At 41.0% G+C, this 25,758-nt stretch overlaps 1 protein-coding gene across 1 annotated transcript; it reads right to left on the reverse strand.

The window, feature by feature from the left end:
- Positions 1-26: 26 nt before the first annotated feature.
- LOC133606627 (lysine-specific demethylase RSBN1L-like) lies at positions 27-24,624 on the reverse strand. The gene is made up of 9 exons (XM_061960758.1): positions 24,051-24,624; positions 18,694-18,837; positions 8,316-8,830; positions 8,097-8,255; positions 5,626-5,763; positions 5,319-5,461; positions 2,313-2,483; positions 2,130-2,238; positions 27-2,016 (listed from the first exon to the last, which is right to left on the reverse strand). Exons 1-9 carry the CDS (start codon positions 24,583-24,585, stop codon positions 844-846), a joined length of 3,087 nt encoding a protein of 1,028 aa, XP_061816742.1. The 5' UTR covers positions 24,586-24,624; the 3' UTR covers positions 27-843.
- Between the last annotated feature and the right edge of the window lie 1,134 nt (positions 24,625-25,758).

The following is a 25,758-nucleotide window of genomic DNA, read 5'->3' on the forward strand; positions in this document are numbered from 1 at the left end:
TTTGTTATGATGGTAGATAAGACAAATTTATAAACCAGTTCATCCAGTGAACCTTTTTATTAGTCAGGCTCTTATTTAAAGTAGAAACACTTTACAAAACCTCCTATGTACACTACAGTGCTGCAACCAAATAGAAAAACATAAATACATCCTAAAAACGTCCCTAAAGACTTTGTACTGTACAACAAATATATAGAAAGATCAGGTTTTTATTGGAACCCCATAGGCGCAACAAATGCTTCTTCACCTCAAGCAAAGCACAAAAAGTGAGGCTTCCGTTTGTCTTATTTTCTTAGAGATGTTCCACTTTAGTGCTTTGACTACACTATGGAAAAACCCAAAACTTGGGTTTCTGGTAAGTTCTCCAGAAAAGCTGCTGATTTCTTTAAGGCTTTGGTTTTAATGTCCAGTGGGGAAAAGTAGATGAAAGGACAAAAATGTGTGCAGTAAAGAAAGATTTGGTGAGCAGTGAGGGCAGGCACTAGAAAGACACAGGAAGAAACAGTCCATGTTTTGGAAACAGCACACAAACTAGTCTCATATTTAGAAAGTGTGTGCAGGACTCACCTATTACAATTTAGGATTCTACCGGATTCTTTTTTTTCCAACTCATCACTTTTAAACTTCAGATGACAACTTTGCTGACTCATCAGCAGCTTTGAAAGATGCATAAATAAAATCTATTCATTATACAATTCTATTATTAAGTCTTCCACTTTCTGTGAGCTGTACATGAAAACAGAACCACTTAAAAATTGTGTTAAATTACTGTTTTTGTACAACAACCAAAATAAAAGCTGTACATTATCTTTAAAATCCAGAAACTACAAACTCAGTTCCTCTTCACACATTGGAGGAGCTGGTGGTAGGGGGGGGTGGCGGGGGCGGGGGAGGTGGAGACTGTGCCGAGGCGGGCGGCGGAGGGGGAGGTGGAGGGAAGGTGTGAGGCGGTGGGTGTGGAATGGCGGGTGGAGGAGCGCAGGGCTGGTACAGAGGTGGGAAAGAGGCGGGCGGGTGATGAGGGATTGTCTGGGAGGGGAGGAACGGGAAGGGCGAGGCGTAGAAGGGCTTGGCATGCGGGTGGAACTGGTGGTGGGGGTGATGGGGGAGTGGTGGGGGTGGGCTGTGGGGGTAGAATGGCTGTGATTGGCTGCAGGGGTCCAGGTGCAGCTGGTTGATGTGATGATGCGCCTGACTGAGGAAGTGGGGCAGAGGTTGGGGGAGCAAGGGGGAGAAGGAGGGTGGGAGCATGTGAGGAGGAGGTAGATGAAGAGGAGGAGGGTGTGTGTATTGCAATGGTGTAAAGGTCCTGGCGTTTGTCTGGGTGCCATGAGTCCATTCTTCTGCCAGCGTCCGCATGTTGCCATGGGAACTGATGGGGGCGTGAACCTCTAAAGGCATCAATGTCCACCTGTCTGGAAGAAGGCGGGGCAAGTCTTTATCCTGCTGAGGGGAGCGGACCGATCTAGAAGATGCAGAATCTGGGGAAAGAGGTTTGGGACTTGGCAGTGAAGAGGAAGAGGATGGGTTGCGAGTAGCCGATGAAGAGCATAAACTGGAAGGTGAGGCAATGCTGCTCTCTGCTGGATGAGGAGGGAAGTGATGATGATTTGCTGGAGGTGAAGAGCATTTGTTTGCTTTACAAAGTTCTGTCTTGACGTCAATCTGAGGACTTTGTTCATCTTTCTGCTTCTTGTTGTCCTCTGAGCGACACAAAAGTGTTGACTGATGCTGGTTATCTACACCTGGCAACGTCCTATTCCTGCCTTCCTCCTCTATTGTTTCCTTAGCTCCTTCTTCATGCTCCTTATCTTCCTCCTCCTGCTTCACATCTTGGTGATACTGCCTCAAGCGGACGTGCCAGGCCAGGCTGCAGACGGCCGACATCGTCTTGAACTGGTGAACGACGTTACGCGGGATGAAATAGACGTCGTCGTGGCACAGGCGAATGCGGGCGTAGCGGATGCCCTCGCGACGCAGTTGGTTCAGCTTGGCGTCGTCCACCCACTGCACACACTGCCAATGAGTAGCAGAAATCGGTTCATGAACTACAAATGATGCCCACCAGGTGGATAAGTTATAAGATACTTCGATAAAGTGTGTGTGTGTGTGTGTAAGAGATAAAAGACCTGAGAGAGTGGAGGTTCATAAAGATCCAACTGCAGCCGCTGAACCACACATGGGAACTCAGCAGCATGGAAGCACACAACGTCTTTGGTTACACAAGGAGGCTCTGAGCTACAAATAGAAAAAGAAAAGTAATTTGTCACCTGACCTATAAAGCCATCTTGAAACAAACCATCACACCATACCCTTCTTTGAAGCACACAGACTTCAGCACGCCCACCGCCGCCGTGGTCTGACGCTCGAAACCTTGGCCGATGTGGTCAGCGTGCGCTGGCGTCCTGTCCTCAAACAGCAACTCTCTGGGCTCGCTGGTCCTGGGCAGCGACTGCAAGAGGTTCTTCACCTCGTTGGTGGAGCTAAGAAAGGACACACTCGCTAGTTAGAACCTTTAAGAAATTCTAATAAACAAAAGGCATAGAGAATATCATAAAAATGGTAAAATGACACTGCAATAAATGGGTTGTACTTGTATAGCGCTTTTCTACCTTCAAGGTACTCAAAGCGCTTTGACACTACTTCCACATTTACCCATTCACACACACATTCACACACTGATGGAGGGAGCTGCCATGCAAGGCGCTAACCAGCACCCATCAGGAGCAAGGGTGAAGTGTCTTGCTCAGGACACAATGGACATGACGAGGTTGGTACTAGGTGGGGATTGAACCAGGGACCCTCGGGTCGCGCACGGCCATTCTTCCACTGCGCCACGCTTTACTATTGTCTCTGAAACCATTTATAAAACACCTTGAAATTTCAAATATTTTTACATTGTTAAAGCTTCCTTACGCTCTGGTGTGTTTATACTGTTTATTTTGTCAATGTTGGCTTGCTTGTGGAAATTTGGAGATGACATACCTTACAAACCATGTATATAATATTCAAGATGCATTTAAAGCCCCATAATCCAATTAAATAAGTGGACTTGTCTCGGTGAATGCAAGCTGAGGAGTAAAAAAGCCTTTGAAGAGAGAACTCATGCTGCTTCATTCTTATTAGATGATAACGTAAACCAGAATAAAACACTCCATAATGAACCTAAGAACTGCTAATAGTGGACACTTCACTCGTTCTGAGCCCATAAAACATTTTGTACCACAAATTATTGCCGATAAACGATAATATTGCCAACATTAATTTAAGATCAATTCAAGCACTACTGTCACCAGAAGATATAACCCTTTTAAATGCAATTAACCTTTTATTTCCTACCACTGTAATTGGAAGGTCAAGACATTTTAATTATCATAAATAAGTAAACTGTCTTGGTTGACAAGACTCTGCAACATTGCGTGGACATCGGGGGCGGTACTTCTGGATTGGCAGACCACAATGGTGGTTCCTCTCTTTAAAAAGGGGAGCCGGTGGGTGTGTTCCAACTATCGTGGGATCACACTCCTCAACCTTCCCGGTAAGATCTATTCAGGTGTACTGGAGAGGAGGCTACGCCGGATAGTCGAACCTCTGATTCAAAAGGAGCAGTGTGGTTTTTGTCCTGGTCGTGGAACTGTGGACCAGCTCTATACTCTCGGCAGAGTCCTTAGAGGCGCATGGGAATTTGCCCAACCAGTCTACATGTGCTTTGTGGACTTGGAGAGGGCATTTGACCGTGTCCCTCGGTAAGTCCTGTAGGGAGTGCTCAGAGAGTATGGGGTATCGGACTCTCTGATTGTGGCCGTTCCCTCCCTGTATGAGCAGTGTCAGAGCTTGGTCCGCATTCCCAGCAGTAAGTCGGACCCGTTTTCAGTGAGGGTTGGACTGCGCCAGGGCTGCCCTTTGTCACCGATTCTGTTCATAACTTTTATGGACAGATTTTCTAGGCGCAATCACTGAAATGAGGGGATCCGGTTTGGTGGCTGCAGGATTAGATCTCTGCTTTTTGCAGATGATGTGGTTCAGCTTTTACTGGATCGGTTCACAGCAGTGTGTGAAGCGACTGGTATGAGAATCAGCACCTCCAAGTCCGAGTCCATGGTTCTCACCCGGAAAAAGGTGGAGTGCCATCTCCAGGTTGGGGAAGAGATCTTGCCCCAAGTGGAGGTGTTCAAGTACCTCGGAGTCTTGTTCACGAGTGAGGGAAGAGCGGATCGTCAGATCGACAGGCGGATCGGTGCAGCGTCTTCAGTAATGTGAATTTCCGTTGTGGTAAAGAAGGACCTGAGTCGGAAGGCAAAGCTCTCACCGGTCGATCTACGTTCCCATCCTCACCTATGGTCACGAGCTTTGGGTTAGGACCGAAAGGACAAGATCACGCGTACAAGCGGCCGAAATGAGTTTTCTTCGTCGAGTGGCGGGGCTCTCCCTTAGAGATAGGGTGAGAAGGTCTGTCATCCGGGAGGAGCTCAAACTAAAGCCGTTGCTCCTCGACATCGAGAGGAGCCAGATGAGGAGGTTCGGGCATCTGGTCAGGATGCCACCCGGACGCCTCCCTTGGGAGGTGTTTAGGGGACGTCCGACTAGTAAGAGGCCACGGAGAAGACCCAGGACACGTTGGGAGTACTATGTCTCCCCCTGCTGGCCTGGGACGCCTCAGGATCCCTAGGGAGAAGCTGGACGAAGTGGCTGAGGAGAGGGCAGTCTGGGCTTCCCTGCTTAGGCTGCTTGCCCTGCGACCCGACCTCGGATAAGCGGAAGAAAATGTTTGGATGGATGGATGGATGGAAGTAAACAAACAAAAACTGACTCTCAATTTAGGTTAGCAAAAATTGCACTTTAATAAAATACACATCTTGAAGTGCATTTTTCCCTAATTTTTTTTTGCCACCATGAATTCAAGAATTCTTGCTTGTTTGTCATGTTGATATGCTAATCTTGCTCATTCAATTTGAAGCCCAAATATTTACATTCATTATTTTTGTTACCTTGCATGCTTCTCACCGGTGACTAGTGAGGCTGCGTTTCTGTCGGAAGCTAGCAGTCCTGCCTCCACCCACAGATACAAATATTGTGGATAACTGACAAGAGGGTTTACTGCTATTGCATAAACACCCCCAAGTACTGAGAGCAGTGTGTATGTTTGTGTGTTGATCTAATTTCAGCAGTTACAGAGTGAGGCATAGCGACAAGGATGAACAAAACGTATTGTTTCCTCACTCAGAAACAAATCTTCACACTGCTACTTTGCATGACAATTTAAAATGGTTTTCATGTTTGTCCAAAGAAAGTTGTAGGATAGTGCAGGATTCCCTCACCGTTTTCTTTTAAAAGGTGACTTTGGTATGTCGGCTATAGGTATCATCTGCTCTCCTGGTCTGACCCACATGATGGGCCCGTCATCGCTCTCATCAGGACTCATCCCGCTTAGACTGGATAACGTCCCCCACGGAAGAGTCAGCTGCAGCCGGGAAGAAAAAGCTCATTTTGTTTACACACAACTACTGTTTTGGACAGCAAATAAAAAAAGCATCTGCCAGCTATAAAGTGCGAGAGTATGTGTGCCTTTGATAATCAGAAAAAACACAAAGCTAGATTTACTAACATTCATCTTGAGCGACCAACCTTGAGGAACGGCGACGACTCCAGCATGCTGAGGAACTCTGGGAAGAAGTTCCCCACCTCCTCATCCACAGCTCCCACCAGGCTGATCTGTCGCATGGCACCCGCTCGGTACGTGCCGTGACTGTAGGTTCTCTGCACCTGAGAAACAGACGAGATGATTACGCATTTAGGGTCCTATTCTCTCATGTGGAAAAAGTTGTGCAAACGCACAGATTCTGTCTGCCAGCATTCTCCCATGGGACTTAAATCTATCACTGCCTTCATCCAAGATGCACACTCTGGGTGCAGCAACACCTTAATGTGGGCGTTTCTGCGTGTTATCTCCTTCGACTTAAGTACATTTGTTCTTATGCGCCTCTGAGGCTAGAATAAGTCCAGCACCCCTGGGAGGTGAAAAATTATATTGCACTTAAAAGTTTGGATGCAGTGTGCATTACACACAAACAATGATAAAATAAACTACCAGAAAACTATTAAATCTATTCTGATCGTTTCAATTTAGACACTTGCAAACATCCATTGAGATGGAGATAAAAGCACCATAAAACTACTCTGTATTACCAGTCAAAAATTAAAAAAACACATCATTGTCTCGTGAGTACAAACACAGTGGAAGGAAAACGCATGTATATCTGCCGTGTTTGAACATCCTGGCACTAACCGACGTTCAAAACGATTACAACTAGACCATGATCATTGAACAACAATAATTTTTCATAGAAAATACATACAAAATCTAGCGTCTATCAATTGAGTCCATTGATATTTTGACAGTTAACATCATAATGTCGCACTCCCCTCTGATGCGTCACACACATTAGTACTACACGCAACTCCAAACATGACAAATAACATCAGGGTCGTTATAATAAGTAAACAAAGTTTCATCTAAATTAATACAACCAGATACAATCAGATTACTATAACTGCATTTGGATTAAACTCACTAACTGGCGATACTGCTCATTTCCAGGAGAAGGAAGCTAGCGACACAGATCGGTGTTAGCATAAATGCTAAAAGAAATACAATACAATGTATACAACTTTTAAACCCTTACAAATGAAAACAGAAGATACTCATATTCAAACAAATATGTTCGAATAATAATATGGCTCTTCAAAAACCATAATATTTAACGTTTCTTCTGCCAAGGAAAGTATATTGTGTGTCTGTTAATTTAGTCATTTAAAAATAAATACAATGTAGATTTGAGTGTGTACATAGTACGTTTTGTGCACAGTCAGCAATACCGTGACGATAAAGATAACCGTAATTATTTTGTCTACAGTACTCGTTAAATCCCTAATCCAAACAAAGCACCTTGAAACAGTCACACTAAGTCAAGGACCTAGATACTGAAGGAGCAGGTTTTTAAGTCGTCCTTCTCGTCGAATTCATGCGATGTCATCATCCAACAACCAGCCTGACCTCTTCCTCACCTCTTGTGCTCTCATTGGGAATAGGTCTATTATAGTTTACTCCGTCACAACAAAGCTGCTGGCTGGCAACTCCCATTTGTTACATAATCTCTCCTTGCGCTTGCTAACAAAAGGAGAGCACTGAAGAAAACGCATTAGCTGACTGACGCTTTTTATTGATCCTTTATGCAGAAAAATACACTTGGGTTGAAATAAACAGGGACGAAGAGTTAATGCTGATGCGGTCGCCTGAAGCCATTTATGGACTACGGGACTGGAACCTAAGCTTAAAATAAACAGTATGTGTTGAGAAGGCACAGTAGTGGCACAAATTAAATCAAATACTATTCTCTTGGACAAGAAATGAGCTCACCAGCTTCAGTAAGTGTTCTGCAACCCGCTCATCCATCAACAAATTCAAATTTTTTCAGTGTCACTTCCTGAAGGTGGAACGACCAACATTTGTGGTTACAAAGCAGAGACAAAAGGAGCAGTGCTGTTGAGCGGGACCACTTCAGATGATCTATGGGAAGGTTTACACCTGTGATCTGTAAGTATTCATCAACGCTCTTATCTGTGGGCACCACACCGTGTCGCCTTCCCAAGGTCACTGCTGAGAAAGATGGTGTGCTCTTAAAAAGGACAGCTGCATTTAATTAGCACTTATTAACCCCCTGGATGGACCGTACAAGACAGGCATGCAGCGCTATGTTGATGGCGCAGCCACATACATGAATATTTGATGATAGGATGGGAAACAACTGGCAGGAGGGTGAGCAACAGAGCATAAAGTGCTGTAGTATTACACACAGACGCTGACAGTATATCATTGCAAAGCCACTCCGGAGGTTTGAGACAGGGCTTTTCATTAGCGTATGACTACTACCACAATCATACATTAATTAATCTAAAATAAAACAATAATATTACTATGGCTTTTTGATTATTTGTGCAACGAAACACTTGGCATACCATCTGCTGTGTCTTTACCGCCGTATGGACAAAATCTGCGCTATTTCGTTAGCATCACACTAGCCCACATTCTGTATCACCTGAGAGTAGAAATTAGCCATGGTGGTTGTTTCTATGTCCTTCTTTCCAAGAATCTCTTTTTTGACTGGCGCTGATGGGAACTTGGTGGAAAAGTACTCCAGGAAATCTGGGAGGTGGGCAGCCTCTCCGTGGATGATGCCCATGACATAATGAGCAGCCTAGGAAACAGGAAGTAGAATAAGTCATTGAATTGGTCCGCCGGGGCGGTGTGATCGTACCTGCGACGAGTCCTCGCTGAAAGCCAGGGTGACAAACTCCTGGGCGAACCTCTGCCGCTGGCCCGTGGAGAGCAAGGAGAGCTGCGAGGCATATGCATGGGCCACCAGAGCCCCTCCGTTAGGTTGACACTCAATGTGGATGTAAGGTGCAAACTCCAGGCCCGCCATGCCAGGATGGATGCAGTGTGCCGGGGGCTTGTTTGAAGCAGTATGGGAGATCTTGTGCAATGTGGAGTTGGCCAACGTGGCAATAGGAGAAGGGTGGACACGTGGGTTTTTGTTGTTAGGGTGAACGGGCAGTGGTGACTTGAACGGAGACACGGCGTCGGAGGAATTGGCAAGCGGAGGGGAAGGAGGAGAGGGGAGAAGAAGCAGGCCGGCACAAATGGTTTGACACGAGCGGTGGTACATCTTCACTCGCTTGTGCTTCTCGCCCTCTTTGTGTTTCTTCTTCTTTTTCTTCTTGACTTTTTTGATTTGCAGCTCTGAGTTGATCTTGGCTTTGACTTCACCATCTGAGGAATAAATAAAAAAATGGAATAAAAAAGTTAGCTAGGGATGTAATGATAAACGGTAATAATGATAACCGAGATAAAACTACCAGGGGTTTATTACAGTATTAAATTAAAATTATCGAAAAACCGTGATCGATAACCACATTTTGATAAACTAATGGACCGACTAGGGCTAGATTGCTAGCTAGCTTCAATGCTAACATGAAAACTGGATACAAAAACGTATTTAATAAACTTGTCTATTTTTGTTTACAGACATAACAGTATTTAAAGCAGAAAGGTTAGTGAAACACATTTGGCCACACCCATATATACATACATAATATATGCTGTCAAAATTAACGACTTAACTCATAAGATTAATCACAAAAAATGATAGCATTAATCATGAACAGTTTGATTTTTAATCATGCAATTTATTTTGACTGTAAAAGCTCTTTTACCTAAACTGCAATACGGTCAGCGATAAAAGCAATGATTACGTCAATACAAAAATGAGTGATGAGACTCCGACTGGTGTGCTTGCTGGTCAATTTCACTCCAAAATACAGCCTGAAAGAACTTTAGATAAATCTGTTTCCAAGTTTTGTGCAAATTACATTGGTTGATTGATTGATTGAGAAGTTTATTGACATCTTAAATAATTTAATCCATGTAATGCTTTAAAAAGGCAAATGGATGGCACAAAAAGCCAAAAGGCTTGTTTCCATTGTGGCCCATTAAATATTCATCACATTTGATACATTCAATAATACAATATATATAACCTGTAACAGTATAAATAAATATGTTTAAAAAATGGATAAATTATGTACATATACACAGTATACATGTCAGGTGATTTGAAAGACCAAATATACAAAAAATGGGGGGTGGGGGGGTATACACACTATGTACATAACACTATGTACTATGTACATGTTGACTCCAAGAGTGTGCAAAACAGAATGATATATATATATATATATATATATATATATATATATATATACATACATACACACACACACACACACACACACACACACTATAGCCACATATAAACCTGTTTGATGCTTCGAAGAGTTGCTGGGGATAAATTTTGGTTCAGATCAGGTAGAGGTTGAACTGAGCCATGATTTTATGGCAGTTTTAAAATTTAGTAGGGAAATGCATTCAAGTAAAACGTTTAAAAAAAATATTGGATGACATTCTGACAATAAAATTACCTGTGATTAATCATGATTAATCCATATTCCAAAATGTGATTAATCTGATTAAAATAATAATCACCTGACAGCCATAACATATACATAAATTCAATGTTACTTGTTATGTACCCCACTTTACTGCAGTAAAAAAGATGCTTTGCTTCTTTTGTAATCCCATACATGGAAACGTTTAAAGGAAACAATTTCATTTGTAATACATATGTTTTTAGCCAGGTGTTTTTATGGAAGAAATTACAAACTTTTTCAACTTAAACAAAAAATAATACAACGTGAAATGTTGAAGGGTTTTGAGCACCTGTAAACAAGTATCAATTTCTGAGAGGTTATTGGAGCGTGGGCAAACACTCATATCATAGAATAATTTAAATAGACTGCATTTATGAGCTCTCCCTAATATATGATGGTTTAATATATTTAAAATGAATTCTGACTTTAGCACATGCACTAGAGCACAGGTGTCGAACTCAAGGGCCACATCTGGCCTGTGAAATCGTTTCATGTGAACATATTTGCATCAATAAATCACTTAATTTTTCGTAATAACTGTATTCGTTCTTTGAGTTTTGAGAGTACATTTTCTTGCATGTATTTTAACTTTAACATTATCTGATCATGCAACAAACATTATACTTGACATACAATCCAAACATTTTCTGTTAAAATTAAAATAAACACTTAAATATCTGCTTGTCACGCTCACTTATGATTTCAGAGGAAGTTATCCATCAATTTGTACATACAAAAATATAATAACTAAATGCGATATTGCGACAGTGCTGCATGTCAGCTGTTGTCGTGACCCCAAGATGCAGAAAAGGAAAGCAATGTGCAGGCAGAAGGTTGTTTAATTGGGAACCAAAAGTAACTCAGGTGTAGCAGGGGCTCAGAGGGCAACAGCACACTATGCAACTATACACTAAATAATAATGAAGGAGGGAACCAGGGACACTAAATAGAACTATTTAACAATAAGGAACAAGTAAGCTGGCAGGACAAGGAACAGAAAAAAAGTAAAGGCGTCCGAAACACAGAGACCAAACAGAAAGTGATGATAAAACAAGAGCACCATGACAAGAAGTGATACTAATCACACGAAAATAACGAACAGAGTTCAAACTGATGACGACAGACATAAAATTCAAATATATTTACTGGTACAAGCAGCCCTCAGAGGGCAGCCAAAATTTTTTTTTCTTTTTGCCATGTGGTGGCTTTCAATGAAAACAAGTTTGACACCTCTGTGCTACCCTGCGCTAGAGTAATCAATTAGGCACACAAATACATGATGCTTGCGACAAAATATATATTTATAAAGGAGCAATACATATTCAGCCATTAGGACGTCACACTGATAAATTCCATACAACATTATTAAAATAGCACCGATAACTGATTTAAAAATTTAATAAAATACACACACATATATGTGTGTGTATTTGTTTGTATATATATATATATATATATATATATATATATACATATATACATACACACACACACACACACACACACACACATATATATATACATACATACACATATATACTGTATATATACACACACACACATATATATCTATATATACACACACACACACACACACACACACACACACACACACACACACACACACACACACACACACACACACACACACACACACACACACACACACACACACACACACACACACACACACACACGAGGTGCTGCCACATCAGCAGAATTTGAAGCATCTGATAACATCTCGTCTCGTTTGCAGCCCACGCACGTTTCTGACTCACACAGAACGCGGGAATGAGACAGACCGGGCGCAGACAGTAGTACAATGTGTGTGTGTTTAGGAAAGAGAACAATATGGAGACCAACAGAGCAGGTATTTGCACAAATGCTACTAATCTGAAAGCTGTTTTTGCCCAATTCCTCTTTCAACAAATACAAACAACGTTCAACCCTAAAGCGTCATCCAACAACACAAGTTATTGTGTGAGATGTGTGTGAGCTACACTCATATTGGTGTATATGGAGAGATGTAAAACACACAAATGAAATTACTGTTTAGCAGAGATAAGATTATACTGTTTCCCTACTGGTTGCACATCGAAAGTCTAACTGGTGCAAGGAAGTGGACATACGGTAGCTAGAAAAGAACACATCTGGACGTGAGGGTGGAACGGTTTTCCAAGCAATCATAATAAACATACTGTTAAATTAATATCAGCATCTCCTGTATCGTAATAAGACTGTGCAGGAGTACTTAAATAATCTGTGCCCAACTGTCCACCTCCTTACAAAAGACAGCCTCAAAATAAGTCCTCACACAATTACAAACACAGTAACAGTTTAATTGTCATATAATTACAAAGACTCAAACAAATAAGTTTTCATGTAATCACAAACACACTAACAGATCACCCCAGCAGTCTTAAAGCAGCGGTTTGCCACTTATTGATTTCCTATGGCCGCTTTCTGTGGCTTCTCCACAACAGCAGGTTTCCTTGTAAACTTAACGGATAAAAACATATTGCATCCTGGCATAGTGACACTCAAAGACATTTTTTTTAGAAAAACCAACAATGGCCTGAGCCTCTCCATCCTCTACTCTGATCCCTCAGTGTGTCTCATCATCACATGCACACATACCTGATTAATAGAAATAATACCCAATGATATATGGGTAATTTTAAGTGCAGCCACTGGCCATACAGTACACTGAGGACAGTATGTGTGCATGGAACACATTGAGATGTAACTATGTAGTCACACACCCACAATATAGCACAATTAAGACAATGTACGTACAGTCGTGGTCACAAGTTTATATACACTTGTGAAGGACATAATGTCATGGCTGTCTTGAGTTTCCAATAATTTCTACAACTCTTATTTTTTTGTGATAGAGTGACTGGAGCACATACTTGTTGGTCACAAAAAACATTCATGAAGTTTGGTTCTTTTATGAAGTTATTATGGGTCTACTGAAAATGTGACCAAATCTGCTGGGTCATAAGTATAAATACAGCAATGTTAATATTTGGTTACATGTCCCTTGGCAAGTTTCACTCCAATAAGGCACTTTTGGTAGTCATCCACAATTATGTTCTTTACAAGTGTATGTAAACTTTTGACCGTGACTGTACATTTAAAAATAAGAGTTAGACAACAACTGTGTTTAGTTACTGTACTTGCTAAGTTAGTATGCCATTGCTTATGGTTTTACTTTATTTCAAACATACTTAAAAGGTTACATTGTGGGACATCACATATTTACAGATTCACACTTGTCCAAATAGAAGTAGGAAGAACCAGAACTTCTAAAATCTGTAACGTAAAGAAATACTAAATAATCAAGAAAGTTTACATTACAACTTAAATCTGGAGACGATTGGAAACAGCTACTTGTGACAAATCTAGCTACTTTTACCGGTGTTATTGGAAACTATTTTGTGTCTTGGAGACTGAGCTAAAAGCAAGCAGCAGTTACTGTCCGAGCAGTGACAGGTGCTGCCAGTCAGCTGTTGCTGCTGCTGCGTGAGCATCACAGGGCAGGAATTGCAGTGGTTCACATCAGAGTTCCTAACCGGATGTTTCGACTGGAATTTAGAATGTAAATTGATTTTTTTTACTGTCACACTTAAATAAATCAATGAATTTGATTTGCCTTCATAGGCAGCCTCAGTCACTTACTCATCTTTTGCCTGTGTTTCCACCAAAAACTACCCAGGTAGATTTAGTTCTTCAGGAACCTTTCGGAGTTCTTGCCTGCTCGTGGGACTTTTGGAAGGCACTCGGAAGCTTTTCAGGGGCGGGCTGTGCTATCGAACGCTGATTGGTTGAACACAGTTGGGGGCGTTCCTAAAACTTATTTTTCAAACACATAACCGCCATCAGAATGTGCGCAGCAACTCGTCTATTTATTATTTTATGTATATTTCTATTACAACAAACTTGATAATGGAGAGAAAGAAGAACGAACGGGAGCTTTCGACATGCAGGAAGTTTTGTGGGGCATCTTTGTGCTGAAGAACGCTTATCAGTGGAACTATCTTGCAGTGTTTTACTCAGCCGTAGTCTTTAAACTACCTATACGCAGTTGATGCTGATTATTTTTTACAAGTTTAATTTCAATACGCAAAGCTATGAGAAGTGGACAGACTCTTTTAAACGTATTTATAGAGGAGTATGAAACTGGACTTGAAGTTGTGACCTCAGCTGCTTACTACTATGACTTTGTTGAACAAATTTGAAATAAAGGATTCAGTACACAAGTGGAACGAGGTAAATAACATCAAATAGTAACTGTTTACTTTATTACATGTTGTAAAGTAGTCAGTGACACTCCATGTACGTAGTAATTAGTCTCAACTCGAGTGAACAGACTGCTAAAGTTAAACAAGCTAAAGCGACATGTTTGTGTTGTCGGTGTGAGATAAACACTGACAATTATTATTTATATATTGTTATTTACCGCTGAAATGGACCCAAAAGAATCGCCTGACTCTCATCAATTCACCATTTATTGAGAGGAACCGTTTACGACTGTTGGACATTGCGGACAAAAGCCTGACTTTTATGAACAATTTGGTACACTTTATTTTTTAAATGATATCGATTTGTATATTATTGCTTTATATTTCATTTACTTAGACTTTTGTAAAAGAACTGTGACCTGATATTGTCTGTTTATGTACATGATATCAGTAGAAAAACTAAACCACTCCTCCATAGGTCATCAGCCTGATTTGCATAAACTACCCTGGACTGTGAAATGGGGTGGAAACACAAACTACACACTTCTACAGGAACCTATAGATCCAGGAACCAAAATGGAAAAAAAGACTCTTGTCTGTGTGTGTGTCGCTCTGTGATAAAAGTTATACATCTAGCTAGCTATCTTATCATATCAGTCAGTGCAGAGAGGCGACCCACACGCCTCCAGACTGCAAATGAAATTGTGCATTTGCAAAGCTGCCACATTTTCTGCCTTCATTTACAGAGCGAGATATAAATGTAAATATTTTTTCACTGTCATGTCAAGCTAGTATAAATACCTGCAAAGTCATAGTTGCATCGTTCGTGTTTGTTAATGAGTCAGTCTGTAGATTTGGTTTGTTAGTGAATATCACCAGTTCACCACCCTCCATTTTTTGATCAGATTTGATACTCTAACATTTAACAATGCAGAACAAAATTGCTTTTAATGAAACAACTAAGAAACAAAAGAAGAAAGTTTATTTGCAGCTAGTATTATACTTTAATTTTTTCAAACTCACTTTTGTATCGCTCCTACAGTCCATTGCAACAAATTATGCAAATTGGGAGATGACATAATGACTTCTAGGACAGCCAATAGCTACTTTCCTGGCTGAGGAGTTGGCAACACTGTCTCTGCCAGTCTGGCACAAGACAGACACAGCAACGAAGCACACACACATGCACATCTTGCTGTAATAGTATACTCTCTCCAGGCTCTTATTACTCTACCTGTTAATTTCTTGGTAATATCTGCCAACTTTTCATTGTAAAGCGGTTCAATACATGTCTGTTAAAGTAAACGAAGCACTTTTTTATTGTTCTGTTGTTTCAAGCTAGCTTAGCATTTGCATATTTACTTGTCTGCTGCTCTCTTGCATGATGTGTGGAATTTTCAGCCTTTTTCTCCAGTTCCACAGTGATATTAAAACTTATAAGAAATGTAGTTTGAATGCCACAATTGTGGTGATATTAACTTAGAGTGGCCGATCTACATTGAGTATGGATGGACATTCACAGTTAGCTGTATTGTAGTCTAAGTAACCTCGCCTGTCAACAAACGGACCAAGCTGCAAGGTATGAGCCATATTATTTTGTGATCAGCATTGAAAGGCATTGATTGATTGGCACCTGGTGATCACAAACTTTTTCACAGAAATTGGCCAATAATAATCGGTGGCTATTCGACAGGGGCCTCTTTTTCTCCGTGCGCGGCCATCTTTTCTGAATAACACAACAATACATGACGTCGACGTATTTAAGTGATGTCAATTCAGTCGACAAATCGTTGCAGCCCCAATTGATGGTGTTTCTAATATAATGGGAAATCTGTGAGGGAATGAAAGTGTGGTCGTGTATGCGAATGTACTGCCACTCTTTGAGGATGAAGGTACTACGTCACATGGGAATAATCCATAAAATAGCCGAAACATTGTATAAAAGCACATGGTTCAAAGCATTGGCAAAAAAGTTAAATTACGGTATTCATTTTGTCATCAAGTGCTTTTCCTCCTCAGGTCTTTAATTTCAAACTCTTAGCTCTTATCAAACACTGCACGTTTGCTGTGGTCGCTGCTATTAACATTAGGTGTCGGCTTAGCAGCACGGCAGCTTCATACGACTTCCATAACTCTCTACGATGGTGAATTTTAAAAGGGACTGATCAGATTTGTTGAGATGAAGCTTGTCTTTTTCGCTCCCTGTGGAATTTCTGCAGAACGGGTTTTGCAAACTGCAAGTGAAATGCCTTATTCTGACATGGTAAAGGAAGCCCACATAAAAAGCACCATGTTGCTTTTCTCTGTACACAACAGGCCACATGCGCAGTATCATGACATCACAAATATGTGACCATAACGTAGGGGAAGGGAGGAGTTGAAGAGCCAGGCAGCAGCATAAGCCACAACAGAGACCAACGACAAACTCAGAGATGATAAGCCCTTATAATTATCGGCTCAATTTATCCGTGATTTTTTCAATACCGGAATTATCAATGTTACGTCATAATTGCTTTTATCGGTGGATAATTATCGGTTGTCAAAATCATTGTGCATCCCTCATCTTCTCTGTACCGACTACCCGGTGCTGCTGTTTAGTTGCTTCTAATGCGTGGGATCCAGCCATAACGTGCTTGAAGTAAATGAATGAATGAATGGGTAAAAAAGTGATAACACCTGGAAAGCGCACAGTCAACATATTATTAGCGGTAAAAACTGTATGACCTCCCGCTGCCAGCCCCCTTGCACTGTGATTCATGCTCTTTTCGGGACACCTTAATACTGCCACCAGTGGTCAACTGACAAATAGCACACCAAAGAAGCAAATATCACAAACCAAATAAACTACACTACTACATTTATTGCTTCAATATATGCCGATTACCTTGGTTTTGTCTCAAGTCCCATTTTGAAGCCAAATTTGCCAGTGAGTACACCAGTCAAAGGCTCCTCGCTCAGCTCTGCAATACCGTATGCATTAGGTCTGGACGAATATGGTAAAAATAATACATTGCGATTGTAATTGATATTGTAATCGTGATTACAATATCAATCAAAATAATACATTGCGATTATTTTGATTGATATTGTAATCACGATTAATAACACGATCATTCATTAATTTAAAACATCAGACTGGGCATCTCACCTAAATAGAAAATGGCCGAGTAGGTATTCCGACAAGTTGGTACACTTTGAGAGCCATTTAGGACCCGAAAATGGCCAGAACGATACAAAAAGACGCTTGACTCCATAGTGTGTAAAATTAAGTGGCCGGAATGTTATGGTTTAACACACTTACTGTATTTGAACACAAACATAATGCTTAAATGTTCTAATCATACCTATTACTACAAATAATTATTGTTAAATGCAATGAATAGTGCAGCAACATAAAGTGTTTCAAGTAACTTTAGTTGAGTATCTTGTAAATTGACAAAGTACCGTAAATAAGCCACAAATTTTTTCCTGCACTTTGTACCCTGCGACTTATGAAATGGTGTGGCTAATTTATGGATTTGTCTTTTTGCTGGCGGCCACAATGCAAATAGTAAAAGAAAAAGGAAAAGCAAATACGCTGAAAAGTTGTGTTATTGATTGTGCTATGGCTCCACATTGTGGACAAGTTTGCTCACTGCAAGTGCTGTGGTGTCCTCCCAATAGTGCTTTCAACTGGAAGAAGACGTTCTGTCTTTTAGCCCTCCATAGCATCTCTACTTGTATAAATTCTTCATTCATCACTCCAAGCAACATTTATAGGTTTTACAATATGCTTAAAACGGTTTACACTTGCTAAACAATCCTATGTGTACTGTCTTTAGTAATGTTTTCATGCATATTTGTTTGTGCTATAGTAATGTAATCAAGCGAGCATCGTTAGCATGATGAGCAAATTTGCCAACACATTTACGATTGTCTGTTAGTCCGCTCAACTGCACTGTGCAAAGGATCATGGGAGATGTCGTTAATTTGGATTGTCCAAGTTCTCCTTTGACACCGTCATATACCGCGGCATTATTGATAGCATTTTGAAGCCCCAAATACCGCCATACATACAATACTATTACATCTCTAATAAACGCAGATCAATTGCAATAGGTTTAGTGATTAATCACATGCGCTAACATGTTAGCTTTGACAGCCCTAATTTACATGTTAATCTTTGTATGTGTTATGTTGTGTTAAGATGCCCAAATCCAAGAAAACATTCAGACATGCAGCGCAGTACAGACCATTTCCCAGCAACTACGCCCCCAGTGCAGCCCACAAGACCTAACCTTCCAACCCCATCAGCTGTGACCTGCCCCGAATAGTGAAAAACAAAGTAACATCCGAAATTTCAAAAGGCTCAAAGCAAGCGAGCAACCGAAAAAAATGATAATGAATAAAAACTTAACTTTACCTTTAATAGGTGTCTTGACATCCCCATTCTCCCTCTTGATGTCATTCATCGCTTTGTGCTGCTGTTTCTTTTTCTTCTTCTTCTTCTCCTCGCGCTCCTCTCTGTTTTGCCCTTCCACCTTTTCTTTGCCGGGCAGCGGTAGACCTTTGTGTTTACAAACACATGAAAGATGTCAATGAAGATCATAGCGCCTGCTGAGCATCCCTTCTGTGTCTATGGGCAAATAATATTTACATGCTACTTTTTTTCTTCTTGTTAGTTTTTTTTCCCTAGACTCCTCATTGTGAAAAGGGCTTTTACCCTCAGAGAAGAAAATTATTTCACAGAAAGTGAAAAAAGAAGGCTAAGCAGAATAGGTCAAATGACAACCTAATTTCAACGTCCACAGTCTGTAAGCCTCTTGGCTTACTTTTGGGGTCCAACAGGTGGGTGTGCCAATTAGTGCTACTTGTTCGGCTCTTTATAATCCATTTATATGCACTCCCGCACTTAATTGCATTGTTGCTGTGAACAAGCTCAACAAAGTTACATTGAAGAACATAACATGTATGTAAAAGTTTAGATTGGTGAATTACATTTCGTAATGGGGAAAGACGTTAATATCTGTTGTTTACATGTTAGCATTTAAGCTAGCTAGCAAGCTAGCTCCAGTCAGTCAGACAGTTTGTATCAAAGTGCAGTTATGAATGATGGTTCTTTGATCATTTTAATTTGATACGGTAATACTAACCGTTGGGAGTTTTAAGGCGGTTATCATTACTTGTTTATTTGGAGTACAAAACGCCCGCAACTGCAGAAACAGATGCGTAAGAGTGACTGCTCTTGCAGACCGTCCTGCTGGCCGAACATGCACATTACAAACACACAAACACAAACTTCGATATGAACGTAAGAGCTGCGACCCTGCTTCACCTCTCTAAGAGTCAATGATGCATGACAAGATGTTTCACCCCCTTCTTTTCATTCCGCCATACCCCAAATACGCACAGCTGCTGGAACCAATGAAAAGCGTGCATGCTCTTGAAGCATGCACATGGCGATTTATCGACGCTGGAAAACTTACCGACTAAATTTTTTATTTATCGACGGTTAATTGACTTATCGAATACCAACCCAGGCCTATCTCTAAAGTTTAAATCAGTTATAGATTTGAACAGATTATTTTGTACACTCCTACTAACTAAAAATAACAGATTTGTTTTTAAATGTTTGTATACATTTTTGAGACCTTTTAAAGAAAATCATATCATAGCAGGGTATGTAATTTACACAATGTCATGGTGACCATGCCCCCCAACCACACCCTCACCCCTGCAGGTATCTTGGCAATCTAGGGGAAACCCTAATATTAACATGTTAAACAAATAAGTACCTAAAAATACAAAGAGGTTTAGGACACGGTTTTGTTTTCTCGTTTTATAGCGCACAGTTTCGCGTCGCGGTAGTTTACTTTTGAGCGTTCCCGAATGTCACCTGAAGCAACCGACACCAACCAAAACATGGAAAAGCAACTTGACTCGATCAATATGTGTTATTTTAGCAGTTTTATACAGAAACCTAAAAAAATACCACTTTGGCTAGAAGAATAGCGTAATTTTGCTAAATAGTGGATGTCTGGGATCCCTGATTACTGCTGGGTTTGATCCCTTATCAGAGTTGTTTCAGGAAGCTTTGCAAATGTATGTTTTAATTACGTTTTTTTTATTATTTTGCACTACAAAAATATATAATTCAACAATTTAAAATCGTTATACAAAAATGTTTAAAGTGTGAAAAAATATTGTCTCATAATAAAATTCTGCTTAAAGGCCCAATTTAGTCTGGTGTTCACTAATACCTTTTTGGTTCAATCTAAAAACTTGGTGGCAGTAATTACAATATCAAACAAAATAAATGAATAAAAGAGATGGATCAGGGAGGCTATGGAAATTACTAGGAAGCGAGGGGCCAACGCCATCAGCAGAGATGAAGGGGCATACATTCGCACACCTGGGACGCGATCCTTCATTGGTGCCGCCAGGGCAGAAAACAGATACTGTATGGCCGGGTCATGGAACTAAATTTAGCAGGCAAATCTACTGTTAAAATGTTGGTTACTTTAGTCTTATTGAAGCTTGCTTGAATATTGAAAATGAGAGCAAAAAAGGTTTTGTCTTGTTAATTCAACCTTAAGTGTTGGCTGCACTACATTCAACTAAGATGTGAATGAAGTGGCCATTAATTGTTGTTTAGCTGCTTGTTTCCATCCATAATTCTGCTATACCAGGGACGGCGTGGCGCAGTGGAAGAGTGGCCGTGCGCGACCCAATGGTCCCTGGTTCAATCCCCACCTAGTACCAACCTCGTCATGTCCGTTGTGTCCTGAGCAAGACACTTCACCCTTGCTCCTGATGGGTGCTGGTTAGCGCCTTGCATGGCAGCTCCCTCCATCAGTGTGTGTGAATGGGTAAATGTGGAAGTAGTGTCAAAGCGCTTTGAGTACCTTGAAGGTAGAAAAGCGCTATACAAGTACAACCCATTTATCATTTATTATAACTAATTCCCTTACAAGAAATAACAGGAATATAGGAAATTTAAAGGGGAACTGCACTTTTTGGGGGGAATTTTGCCTATCGTTCACAATCATTATGAGAAACAAGAACACAAATCCTTTTTTAGGATTTTAAAGATGATAAAAATTGCTTGAAAGATGCAGATAATGGGAGTCACCGTTGTAAACTTCAAAGCCCTCTAAATCAACTTCAAAACCCTCCATCAATGTTTTATATACACGCTGCAAGTCTATAAATAATGTAGTAACAGATACATTTATAACAATGTGTAATATGTACAATATTTACCGTATTTTGATCATGTTAATCATTGCCAGGACTGATTTCTTCAGCGCATTGATTTCTTTTTCGCACTTCCGACTTCTGGCATGTGTGTCCGTACTTCCGGAAACAAACGCGAGTGTGTTTTTGAATCATGGCAGACTTGTTAACCGACAAAGAAGACAACTATTTCTGGAATAATGAGGATTCACAACCATATCTTTTTGAAGCTGAATATACAAAATATGAACTACGGTTTCTAGAAGCGAACACAAACTGAGGTGTGCGACGTTGGAGCAGACGGAAGCCGAGAGAGTGAGATCGGCGTGACTCGAAGCTGCAAAATGTGGAACTTGAAGCCATGCTTTTTCGACATAAATGTAGTGTTTACCTATATAAACCAGAAAAAAATCCCAGGCCAGCTGGACCAAATGCACAACTGTCCATCGAGTCAGTCACACTTTAAGATTATTCAGGATACATGCAGCACATCAACATACAAATACAGTGCATACGCTGTACGACTAGCTGTGTACAAACAAAACATAAAATCCATCCATCCATCCATCCATTTTCTACCGCTTATTCCCAATGTGGGCTAATATTTTACAGATACTGTAATATGATTGTTCATGTTTTTCAGTCTGTACCGATTTGTGTCTTATCGCATTGTGTTGTGCATTACAAACTCAAACATGTTTCATGTTGATGCAGTTGCTAGCTTGTCTCTTTTTGTAGCTAGCTTTTACAGCTAATACTGAACCATGCTGATGTGTTACTACTACGCTAGAAAAACAGTTCCTCTGTGTTTGCTCTTTCAATAACAATATTGCTCCAGCTTGGTTATTATACAGGTAACTGAACGTAAATGAAGTGTTGTTAAAGGTTTTTGAATTCCTTTTTAAAGTGTTTCAGAGGTAGAATTGTCACAAAGAACGAGACAACGTTTACATGTTAGAAAGCGAGAAAAAAAACCCTTTTGTGTTCTTGTCTCTCATAAAGATTGTGAACGATAGACAAAATTACAAAGAATGTGCAGTTCCCCTTTAACCTGCAGAGTCCAGTATCCAGTATTTTCTTTTACAGTCACACTGCTTGATTTGTTTTGCTAAAAAGTTACTGAATCAATTTCAATTCACTGAATAGTTTTGGGGCAGCACGGTGGAAGAGGGGTTAGTGTGTCTGCCTCACAATACGAAGGTGCTGAGTAGTCTGGGGTTCAGTCGTGAGTTCAATCCCGGCCTCGGGATCTTTCTGTGTAGAGTTTGCATGTTCTCCCCGTGACTGCGTGGGTTCCCTCCGGGTACTCCGGCTTCCTCCCACCTCCAAAAACATGCACCTGGGGATAGGTTGATTGGCAACACTAAAATTGGCCCTAGTGTGTGAATGTGAGTGTGAATGTTGTCTGTCTATCTGTGTTGGCTCTGCGATGAGATGGCGACTTGTCCAGGATGTACCCCGCCTTCCGCCCGATTATAGCTGAGATAGGCTCAAGCGCCCCCCGCGACCCCGAAGGGAATAAGTGGTAGGAAATGGATGGATAAATAGCTTTGGATCTTTCTAAAAAAATTAAAATCGACCCTGAATTGTATCGGGGGGAAAAATATTGAATCGTTGTTTAAACGAACCGTTAGGCCCATGTTGCCTACTATTACTTTAGTTTGATTTTTATTAATTTTAGCATTGATAATTGTCATTTTAGTTTTCATCAGTTTGTATGTGTTCTTTCTTTTGCTCTACATTTGATTACTGTTTTTATTTATTTATAATTTTTTGTAACCAGCCTGACCTAAGCCTTAATAATAATAATAATCTTTGTGATTAACACATGGTTAAAAAAACATTTGACAAGGTTTATCCTGTTAAACTGTAAGTAGGTTAGATATGATTATTCAATACCAATAACATCAACAGTAAGATTACTAATTCATAGTTAATATTTGAGTGTGCCACAGATGCCTCTGCAGTGGAACTGTTGGGGTCAAAAAGAGTAAGAACCCCTGGCCTAGTGATCTAGTAGTTGGGTAGTCTAGTGGTCACGTGATCGAGTAGTCTTGTGATCTAGTAGTCTAGTGATGTAGTGGTCTGCTTCCCTTCCAACTCAGCGAGGGGGCGTGGCGCTACACCAAAACAACACTTGGCCCGTAATGGCGGGCGCCTGTCATGTCATCATACACACATTTGACGAAAGAAACATTCATATTTGACGCGAAACACTCTTCTCGAGCAATTAGAAGTGTATTGGTTGTGATTTGGAGTACAATGTGTTATTAATCTTTTAGAGGTTCCAGGCTAGTGTTTGGAGGGGACTGGCAGCCATTACCCCGGCGGACACCTCGCCTTCGCGGGGCTTTGTGGTGCAAACACCCCCTCGTTTTCCGGGCGTCCTTTAAAAGGATAACTCGTCCAAAAATCGCGACTGTTCAGACGAATTAGAAGCTAGACGAGTGCACCCATTTTTTCAAATATAAAAAAACACCACTAAACTTCATCAACTGGCTTTGATAACGAGCGATTATTACTGTAAAACAGTAAATGGCCTACCTTTTGGTGGCAATCTAACATCTCCATTGGGCCTTTTGAGAGAAGAAATGTGCTTAAATCGGGTAATATCGCTGTGAGCGTTACTCCCGGCGGTGAAGAACAGTTTCTTTTTCACTTCTGCGCTGCTTTTAACTCCTTCTATATCCTTGCTGGGCTTCTTCGCCCTAGCAGACGAAGGCGCCTTATGGAGGAAGAAGTTACTCTGCTGGAACATTTTGTGGGTATTCGTCGGTGTTGGGCTCCCCGCACCGGCCGGGTTGAAGCTCCACAAGCCCGCGGGACTCGCCTGCTTTGTCGGCTGCTGGAGTTTCTGTCCGCCGTTACAGTGTCCTCCCAGCAGCTCTCCATCCCGGCAGACTTTCTTTGGTTTTACGCTCCTCTCTTCGGTTCTGAGCTTCTTGGGCGGCGGCGCGGTGACGTCCCGGGAAGACTGAGAGCAGTTGTCGGAGGCACTCTTCGCCTCGGACGGCTTTGGGAGCGGGCGTTTGATGAGGGTTGCTCCGCCGAGCGGGACGGAGCTCGGAGAGTCCGCCATCTTGAAGCTTCTCTCTATTTACTCATTCGTTAACTGCCGCGCGACGTGAAAGGCGGCAGGGGCGGGGCTTGCTCTTGCTTTGATTGACAAGTTGGAGGGGGCGGGGTTACAATATACTGTATATACTGATCATCATTGTCTATCTGTGTTAGCCCTGTGATGAGGTGGCGACTTGTCCAGGGTGTACCCCGCCTTCCGCCCGAATGCAGCTGAGATAGGCTCCAGCACCCCCTGCGACCTCAAAAGGGACAAGCGGTAGAAATTGATGGATGGGCATACTGTAATATTCATGATTCATCATCATAGTCATGATATATATAATGTGCATATTCGACCATGTCTTGGATTTATTGTTATACTTACTGTGGCTCATTATTAGAAAATATAAATAGAAACAGCAACTATTTACAGAAAAAGCAAAATGTAATGAGGAAGCTGATATTTGTATATTAATAATGTTTTTACATTATCATAAACTATATTAAATATTGAATATCTCCCCGCCCCCCATCCTTTGATCCAAAACGTATTTGCAAGTAATGGAACCTTTGAAAATTGTACAAGCAAGTCAGATGATCTTTGATCCAACCTTTCCAAAAGGATGATCTCGGTCCCACGCAAACATAACTATTATGATTAGCATGCTACTACAGTTGTGCTCATAAGTTTACATACCCTGGGAGAATTTATGATTTCTTGGCCATTCTTCAGAGAATATGAATGATAACACAAAAACCTTTCTTCCACTTATGCTTAATGGTTGTGTGAAGCTATTTATTGACAAACAACTGTGTTTACTCTTTTTAAATCAAAATGACAAAAGAAAGTACCCAAATGACCCTGATCAAAAGTTTACATACCCCAGTGACTTTGATCTGACAACATGCACAAAAGTTGACACAAAGAGGTTTGAATGGCTAATCAAGGTTCCAATCCTCACCTGTGACCTGTTTGTTTGTAATTAATGTGTATAAAAGGTCAGTGAGTTTCTGGGCTTCTGATAGACCATTGCATCTTTCATCCAGTGCTGCACAGATGTTTCTGGATTCTGAATCATGGGGAAGGCAAAATAATTGTCAAAGGATCTGCGAGAAAAGGTAATTGAACTGCATAAAACAGGAATTTGGGGTATAAAAAGGTATCCAAGGAATTGAGAATGCCAATCAGCAGTGT

The sequence above is a fragment of the Nerophis lumbriciformis genome, linkage group LG05, assembly GCF_033978685.3.
Source record: "Nerophis lumbriciformis linkage group LG05, RoL_Nlum_v2.1, whole genome shotgun sequence".
NCBI lineage: Eukaryota > Metazoa > Chordata > Actinopteri > Syngnathiformes > Syngnathidae > Nerophis > Nerophis lumbriciformis.